This window comes from Oratosquilla oratoria, chromosome 27 (assembly GCF_046742065.1).
Source record: "Oratosquilla oratoria isolate Oo_2021 chromosome 27, ASM4674206v1, whole genome shotgun sequence".
NCBI classification, from domain to species: Eukaryota; Metazoa; Arthropoda; class Malacostraca; order Stomatopoda; family Squillidae; genus Oratosquilla; species Oratosquilla oratoria.
In genome coordinates, this window is record NC_134803.1 from 55,067,120 (window position 1) to 55,077,119 (window position 10,000).

The 10,000-nt window shown below is 35.8% G+C and overlaps 1 protein-coding gene across 10 annotated transcripts in view; it reads left to right on the top strand.

The window, feature by feature from the left end:
- The window catches only part of cac (calcium voltage-gated channel subunit cacophony), a 775,822-nt gene that overhangs the window by 559,491 nt on the left and 206,331 nt on the right, over positions 1 to 10,000 (top strand). For all 10 annotated transcript variants that reach the window (XM_076210759.1, XM_076210761.1, XM_076210766.1 and 7 more), the window contains 5 exons: positions 504 to 588; positions 1,577 to 1,704; positions 3,148 to 3,370; positions 3,853 to 4,057; positions 5,830 to 6,048. In XM_076210759.1, the coding sequence (XP_076066874.1) occupies positions 504 to 588; positions 1,577 to 1,704; positions 3,148 to 3,370; positions 3,853 to 4,057; positions 5,830 to 6,048 (860 nt within the window). The remainder of the gene's footprint in view (positions 1 to 503; positions 589 to 1,576; positions 1,705 to 3,147; positions 3,371 to 3,852; positions 4,058 to 5,829; positions 6,049 to 10,000) is intronic.

Consider the following 10,000-nt stretch of genomic DNA (forward strand, 5'->3'; position numbering starts at 1 on the left):
TGTGTGTGCGTTTGTGTGTGTGTGTTTGTGTGTGTGTGCGTGCGTATGTGTGTGCGTGTGTGTGAGTGTGTGTGTGTGTGTGTGTGTGTGTGTGTGTGTGTATGTGTGTGTTGTGTGTGTGTGTGTGTGTGTGTGTGTGTGTGTGTGTGTGTGTGTGTGTGTGTGTGTGTGTGTGTGTGTGTGTGTGTGTGTGTGTGTGTGTGTGTGTGTGTGTGTGTGTGTGTGTGTGTGTGTGTGTGTGTGTGTGTGTGTGTGTGTGTATGTATGTATGCGTGTGTGTTTCCCGTATACACTATAAGTGACTACATGCTTTAAATCACAGGAGATATTTTCAATGTTGTTTTGTCTCTGTATGGTTTAAATGTGCTTACAATATTTTTCCACTGTGATTTTTCATACAACAGCAAAACATTTTTTTCACACATTTTTTAATAATGAACTTGTGTAATGTTGTAGCAAATGAGCTGAACGAAACTCGTCAACCTCTCAATTACTTCTGGCAGGGTTATCACGAGCTTCCTACCTTAAGAATAAGGTGAAGAAACAAGGTGTCTGTCAAAACTTTTGGAAGGCAGAGAAAAGGCTTAGGTAAGTGTCCATGTGTATCTGTAAAAGGCTTAGGTAAGTGTCTACGTGTATCTGTTCTTGTATACGTTTAATCAGAATATTAGTCAGAGGAGACTCTTAATACAATGGTAACTTTTTTTTTGCGCCTTTGTAAAAACATCAATTAAAGGCTTTCAACGTCAATGATAAGTGGTAAACTTTTTTCTTGCGCCCTTGTAAACACATCAATTAAAGGCTTTCCACGTCCATGATAAGTAAAAGACTTTTAATACAATGGTAAACTTTTTTCTTGCGCCTTTATAAACACAATAATTAAAGGCTTTTAACGTCAATGACAAGTAAAAGACTTTTAATACAATCGTAAACTTTTTTCTTACGATCTTGTAAACACATCAGTTAAAAGCTTTTAACGTCAATGACAAGCAAACGGTACAACAAAACAGTCACTTTCGAGTAATTACTCTGTCATTTGTCTGACCTTTCGAATGCCTTTGATATGTTTGTTTCCAGAGGGACTCCAAATAGTATTTGTTCGTTTAATTAATCAACACTCAAAGAATTTTGATCAAGTTGAGTGATAACTCTAGTTAATTTTGATACCTAAACTATTTTGTCGTCAGCTGTAAATCTTAGGAAACAATATATTTCGAAGACATAATTGACTTGTTTTGAGTGAGATCATTTTTGTCACTATCAAACAGAACAGGTTTTACTAAAAGTGACAGCCTTAGAATTTTGTTAGTACGTATCTTTGCTTGACTGCATGAATATGCATATGTATAAGTATATGTATATATATATATATATATATATATATATATATATATTATATATACACATATATATATATATATATATATATATATATATATATATATGCGTCTGTACGTGTGGTGTAAGTGTGTGTGTATGTGTCATCTATGCATGTGTAAATACATACAGTATCCAAAAGGTGTTTGAGTCTATTCAAACGTAGATTGGTGGGTAAAATCAACTTACTCGTCCGCAGATTCTTCATCCGACGAACAGTGAAGCAGCAATGGTTTTATTGGTTCGTCATCATCTTGGTGTTTCTAAACACTGCGTGTGTTGCAGCCGAACACTACAAACAGCCAGAATGGCTCACGGATTTTTTATGTAAGTTGTTCCCTTGGCACGCAGTATATCCTTTTTTTTCTGTTAAGTTGAGGGCCATCGTTATAAGACATGTAGAAGAATACCCAAAGTGAACCGCTAATAGCAGCGAGTATCAATCAAATAAACCGACAGTCGCCCCGCAATGAGCATAACCTTGGGTCGAATGCCGGGGCGACTGTCAGAATTATTTGATGTAAAACAATGTTCGCTATTTTATCTTAATATATTGCAATATCTTCAGTAAGTTTTCTAAAATGCATACTTTTGTTTTAGAACCATGAGAGTAAACTTATTTCCTAGGATGCAACTGTTTTATGTACAATCATTAAGACTATATGATAGCATATCACGACTCACAAGATGGAAACATATTAATTTTTCATGATATGTCTTGTATATGCTCATCTTTACATGTAGGATTGCTAAAAAGATTCTGACCAAACTATCTTCGAGTCTAAGTGCAGTCTGGAGCAGTGTTGTCACTGTGATCTATACCAGTTTCCACAAATAAGTCAGATTTTTTCACAAAATTCCCTCAAGGAAATCTGGATTTCCACATTTTTCCCCACAAAAAGAAGGAATTATATACACAAATAAGTTCATTACAACTTATCATTCTTCAAATTCTACATATAATTCTTCAAATTTTTCACCAAAATTTGTGGAAAAATCCCGCAAAATGGCACCAGTGGTTTGAAGATATTCTACCATATCTAACGTACAACACCAGATATGTCAAACGGTGTTGTTCGAAGAGCCTTCACTGTACCTTGGAACGGAGTACTGTGTTTTCGTACTTCGAATTTCACGATTCTCGAATTTGGCGACGCCGGGAAGTACCAAACGATCACCAGACTCAAGTATCTACTGTACTGTGTAGTAAAAGAGAATTTACTGGACTAAAATGCATAGTAGATTATTTTTGGTATCTTTCTGAAGCTAATATTGAGTGATCTGGTCCTTAGGGGAGCCACTCAAGTTCCTACAAGTATTCCCTGTATTAAACGCAGTCAGTGCGAGGTAATATATATATATATATATATATATATATATATATATATATATATATATGTGCAGAAGAAATCACTTGAACGCGTGATACTAGTATGCAGACAAACCACTGGGAAAATGAAAGAGATGAGACCGAGCGCTTTTGTCTATTCAGACACCTTGAAAATTGTCTGAATAGACGAAAGCGCTCGGTCTCATCTCTCATTTTCCCAAAGGTTTGTCTGCACATATATATATATATATATGCCAAGCAGGGAGAGGATTCCTTGAGGTGACTAAAAACGCCTGGATCCAGCCAAAATATATTCATAAGTAGTTAATAGCAATAAATGGCTAACAATTTGGTATTCCATAAGTCAGACTTATTTTTTCCCCGCACTTGTATCCACATGACAAACCATTTTAACGTTTCCTTTTTCTTCTCCGTTTCAGACTATGCAGAATTTATATTTCTAGGTCTGTTTATATCCGAAATGCTTATTAAAATGTATGCATTGGGGCCAAGAATATACTTCGAGTCTTCATTTAACCGCTTCGATTGTGTAGTCATAAGTGGTTCCATATTCGAGGTGATCTGGTCAGCATTTACGGATGAGTCTTTTGGACTCTCTGTTCTTCGAGCTCTCCGTCTTCTTAGGATTTTTAAAGTCACTAAGTAAGTCAAAAACATGTGTGTTTACTATCTATATATATATACCAAATGCTTCTTCCCCCTTATAAGAGAACTAGCCAAGTCAAAAATCTGTGTGTTTACTATCTATCTATATATCAAAGGCTCCTTTCCCCTTATAAGGGGTCTAGCCAAGTCAAAAAAATGTGCTTACTATCTATCTATATATCAAAGGCTCCTTCCCCCTTGCAAGGGGTCTAGCCAAGTCAAAAAACTGTGTGCTTACTGGACTAGCCAAGTTAAAAAACTGTGTGTTTACTATCTATCTATATATCAAAGGCTCCTTCCCCACTTATAAGGAGACTAGCCAAGTCAAAAAACTGTGTGCTTACTATCTAGCTATATACCAAAGGCTCCTTTCCCCTAATAAAGGGTCTAGCCAATTCAAAGACATGCGCCCACTCTCACCCACCCATGAAGACATCATAATTGGTGAAAGGATCTAATGACAATCTCTTGTTTTACAGATACTGGTCTTCTCTTCGTAACCTCGTCATTTCACTGTTAAGTTCGATGCGTTCCATTATCTCCCTGTTGTTCTTGCTCTTCCTGTTCATCCTTATCTTCGCTCTGCTTGGTATGCAACTGTTTGGGGGTTCTTTCAACTTCGAAGAGTGCACACCGCCTGCCAACTTCAACAGCTTCAACGTGGCTCTCCTCACAGTGTTTCAGGTAAATGGTCATCAGTTTCGTCTCCTCGTGTCATTTTTAAGCCGCGCCTGTTCCACACGTACATATTCTCGTCAGTATAATCTTGCATAAACTTACATGTAAGTTATTAATACATCTTTCGACTCATTAGGTCATCAGTTTCGTCTCCTCGTGTCATTTTTAAGCCGCGCCTGTTCCACACGTACATATTCTCGTCAGTATAATCTTGCATAAACTTACATGTAAGTTATTAATACATCTTTCGACTCATTAGGTCATCAGTTTTGTCTCCCCGTGTCATTTTTATGTAGCGCCTGTTCCATACGTACATATTCTCGTCAGTATAATCTTGCATAAACTTACATGTAAGTTATTAATACATCTTTCGACTCATTAGCCCTTATCCGCAAACAAGGCGGAAAGGCATGGAAAATGAGCGTTCTAATTGCCCTTCTCATTCACTCAATCCCTTAGTAGCGCCTGCTTAACACGTACATATTCTCGTCAGTATAATCTTGCATAAATTTACATGTAAGTTATTAATACATCTTTCGACTCATTAGCCCTTATCCGCAAACAAGGCGGAAAGGCTTGGAAAATGAGGGTTCTAATTACCTTTTTCATTCACTCAATCCCTTAGTCGCGCCTGTTCCACACGTACATATTCTCGTCAGTATAATCTTGCATAAATTTACATGTAAATTATTGATATATCTTTCGACTCATTAGCCCTTATCCGCAAAGCAAGGCGAAAAGGCAGAGAAAATGAGTGTTCTAATTACCTCTCTCATTCATTCAATCCCAACTCTTGTCACCCAGGCACATTCTTACTTGACGAGTTAAGTACCATATGAGGACGGAGCCTTTATTTGTACGACGTTTCGCTTTTTACAGCTTTTTTCAAGTACATGAATAATAAACGAAAACGTCGTACAAATAAAGGCTCCGTCCTTATATGGCGTTTACCTCGTCAGTCTTGTCGGAAACTGCAACTTTCATAAAAAACATTTTTACTTGTTCGACATCCCGACCACGAGGTCTTTACTTCCCCTAAGTGTTCTTTACTTCTCCCTAAGTTTCTTTCCTCACTCCATATAATCTCATGATTTCCCATTCTCTCTTCCTATCTTCATTTGTCTGTGACATGGACTCGTTCCAAAAAGGAACCTCAAGACACATTTTTTTCTTCCCATACAACTGTACTTTACTTTGAACTGACAATACTTTTGTTACTTATTTATTTTCCCGAGCAAGCATTCTTTCTCCGTCTTTCTCCTTCACCTGTCTTCCATGATCTCCTGTCGCTCAATTTTTCCTTGCTTTCTCAACTTGTGCTACCTTCCTTTTCAGTTGACGCCTATAGTTCTTCTATTTTACCAGTTAATAAAGCGCGTGGAATTTGTTTGTATGCGTGAGCTCATGTTCGTGTGTACATGTGTTTTCTTATATCTCCCTCCCTCTCTCTCTCTCTCTCTCTCTGTGTGTGTGTGTGTGTGTGTGTGTGTGTGTGTGTGTGTGTGTGTGTGTGTGTGTGTGTGTGTGTGCGTGCGCACGGTCGATTAAATGAGTAAAAACATTCGAAACAAGCTCATATCTAATGTCATTACGAAATATCTAATAAGTTTACAATGGTAGATATTGGAAGAACGTGGACAAAGTCAACTTTCCCTCGCGAATAGTTTCCATGACCGCATTCATGTCTATACATCTCACCAGTTGAATTTATTTCCTTTTTTGTGATTGCAACACCTTTTATCTTTCTAGCTCCTGACTCTCATTTTCCTTTTGAACAGATCCTCACAGGCGAGGATTGGAACGAAGTTATGTACCAGGGCATTAGGTCCCAGGGAGGCACCTCATCGGGTATGATATATTGCTTATACTTCATCATTCTTGTAGTCTTTGGCAACTACACACTCCTCAACGTCTTCTTGGCCATCGCCGTCGACAACCTGGCCAACGCACAAGAACTCACGGCCGCGGAGGAGGAACAAGAAGAAGAAGAGAAAGAGGTCGGTTCCCGTACTTGCTCTCCCGTTTTCTTTCAAAACCAAGCAACTGCCTAAAGGAAATATCTGGCGTACCCTTCTCAAATGCCCATCTAACCCCATTCCCCTTCCGTAATAGAAGAATGTAGACACGCTAAGGGCATTGCAACTGCTTTTTTAGAATGCAGACATGTCCCCTATTTTTCAAACACGAATTTTGAACTAGATTTTCATGAAATACATATTGATATATATACATAAGAAAAAAAAGTATTTTGCTGTTGGAGAAGTAGATTTTTTTGATAAAAGTAGATTCAAGTCCCTCTGGCTCATATTCTCCCAATTAGTACAGCATGAAAAGAGACAGATTTCCTGTAGTAATGTTGGAACAGAACAATATAATTTGATTTTTTTCGAAGCAGAAACTAAGAGTTTCCTTTTCTTTTGTTCTTCCTTCCCTTTGTGCTGACGGTTAATACCTCACGACCATCTATGTGCCAACCTGGGGGCGCATGTTTAAATCCTGGCTGCTGATTGGCCCATTTGTATGGTCGCCATCGTAACGAACTTCGGAATAATTGGTGGATTCTTTGTATTTATTCGTTGTCGATCGTCTTGAATGCTTCCCTGTGTTATAAACACATATACAAACAAACTTACCCTTTTAATGGATATCCTTTATTTTTGGAATGCTGCCTCTATATTTATTTCGTAACATTATGAAACAACTTTTAATTGACCACACAGAGTATCTTTTTTAGTTCCTAGTACCCACAACGAATTATTAGCTTAGCACAATAACAATGAATCAAATGAATGTATTCTGTTATTCTGTGTAACGTTTCAGTAGCAACCCAGTCGAATGAATGTCTTATTAGTTGTCTGTTTTAGCATCAATAATTAGGACACTTTAGCTGTCTAGCTTACCCTCCGCTTCCATAACCTCTACGCTGATTAGATGTAGTCTCCCAATTAAAAAAAAAATGTCTGTGCTGATTATGTTGTCCATTTTTCCTACAAGGCTGCTTCTTACCCCCTCTGCCCACGGTCCTGAATATTCCAAGTTGCTGATCCTGCGTTTAGTATGACATTTCTCGTTAGTTTGTAGTTCCTGGCCACCCTTGTCATACTTTCCTAAGCTTCTTTCTTCACACACACATTCGCCACACATTCAGTTCTTCCACATGATTCTAAAATTCATATACTGGTACCGCTCAGATCCCAAAGTAGATTTCTTTTTTTTTTTAAACACCAACCCATGGGTTATTTCAGTCTTCAGTAGTTTTAAAAAGGGTCTTCTTTAAATTCTGAGAAACAATTAAAATCAATTAAATGTGCGGCACATTTTTGTATAGCCCTGATTATCAACCAACCATATATATATATATATATATATATATATATCTATATATATATATATATATATATATATATATATATATATATATATATATATATATATGCAAGGTAACCACTTTAGAAAATAAAGAAACGGAGCAGAGCGCTTTCGCATATTACATTTAACGTAATTTACACTGGATGTAATATACGAAAGCGCTCTGCTCCGTTTGTTTATTTTCTAAAGTGGTTACCTTGCATTTATAAAACACACGTTTCCAGTGTTTTATTGTATATATATATATATATCTATATATATATATATATATATATATATATATATATATATATATATATATATTCATACACATACTTTTACATAAACTTGTCTCGGGCAAAGAATAAATCTTTCCCAACTTTCCCGTATCATTCCATGGTGCTGTTTTCAAAAGAGACCAGTCAAGTAATATAACTTTGTATTAGTAAGATGAAAACCTTCATACATTTTCATCTGATTCTGAAGCATAGAACTTTCAGTTTTTCATTCTCTAATTTCACCATGACACCATTACTTAAATCTATTTAGTTCTTTAAGTCTAATGACCATGTTTCTCATCACAAGATTAAATAACGTATTATCATTACAATAAATATCTGGTTAGATTTAATGTCACACACACATTCTCCAGTCCTGAAAAACATATATATATATATATACATATATATATATATATATATATATATATATATATATATATATATATATATATATATATTATCTTAAGTAGCCTCATACCTTCTTGTTCAGACACTATCTTGTTCCTGATCTCTTCTTCTTGAGTCATACAGACAGATGCTTTCGTTGTATTTTTTGGCTTAGTATTTTGTTTTTCCCTTTCCTGGAATCCCAACCTTGTAACCCTAAAAGTACGTAAAGAAGCTGTGGAATATACTGTCAGTAACCAGGGATTCAGAAGTTTACTTACCGTGACAAAGAGGACAGCCAGTTGTCTCACAAAAAGCGGAGCAAGGAGGATGCTGACCTAATAGCATAACGACAGTGATTTCAACAACTTTTTATGTATTTTTCTTGATAGCTTGGTGTGTGTGCATCTAGGATTTGCTTTGGGTAGGACATCACCTTCCCATAGCAGGACTAACTCATTCTTGAAGTTTTTTGGTATCCAGATTTATCTATTTTATCAAGGAAAACCAAAGATAAACTCTACTGCAAGTCGACTCGTTCACATGAATACAATAACCATTTCAACTAAACTTGAAATCATTAGACAAAAACATTCAATTGTCACCCAGCAGCACCCAGTTAAAAGATATAATTCCCACATTGGTTGAAGGTACTTTGTAAATCGACCACGAATTCTGTGCTCAAATATCAATCATTAAAACACATTCAAGTAAGAGGCCAAAGATGCGAATTAACTTTATCTTCTTGAGAGAATATCTACAGTGAACTTGGATACCAACTGAGAGAGAGAATGTGGCCACATCTCTAAGTAGAAACCATGACTAGCTTCCAGTGCAGCATTTACTTGATGATTTGGTGTTGTGTAGCACTAGTGTATTCTCAGACTGATTTTGTACTTAGTAGTGCCAGTGCCAAGTACTTAGGTCAATCAGCGTAGTGCTCGTCCTAAACTAGTTTTACAGCTTGCATATGCATATCTGTGTAAGTATAGTAAGAGGAAGTACATAGATGAAAAATATATAGAAATATATATATATATATATATATATATATATATATATATATATATACATACATATATATATATATATATATATATATATATATATATGGCTGATATCCACAAAGGAAACCAGAAAAAACTATAATTCCCAGGCGCTTTCGTGATATTTCACGAAAACGCTTGAGAATTATATTTTTTACCCTGGTCTCCTTAGTGGTTATCAGCAATTTATTGGATCATGTGGTTTTGTGATCTTTTTGCATATATATGTATGTGTATATATATATATATATATATATACATACACATATGTACATACGTATATATATATCTATATATATATATATATATATATGTATATATATGCTATTCATCTTTGTATTATTCCTAATAACTACAATTAGTTTATCTAAGTGTATGAATATATGTATGATAATGAGGAAGGTTAGCTGATCACCCCATGATAGTTTTTATATTAGATGTAGAGCGACTGGTAGTGGAAGTGGCAACTTGCCCATTGAATGTTATAGAGGTTGCGTGTGGTAGTGCATGTGCATATACAAGTGCATGGGAGGATACTAGAGCATGGAAGGGTGAATTATTCTATATGTTACGGTTGTGCTTCCGATGGCTAAGTAAAAGAAATTAGAAGGCGATAATTTTTTTAATACAACAGTATATGTGACGATCATGTAAGAAAGAACAAGTTTCATTGGATATACTTTGCTATTAGAATGGAGTTGGTTTGGGTAAAAAGATGAAAATGGAAGTATGGTAATCAAATGGATTAATGCAGTATATGTACATTGATCATCTTTCCATTGGTGATACATGATTTAGTATTACAGAGGATTTGATAGTTATACCATAAAAAAATCAGGATTCTAAGACTATTTAACAGTTATGTTGTGTTTTTGCCAAACGTCTGA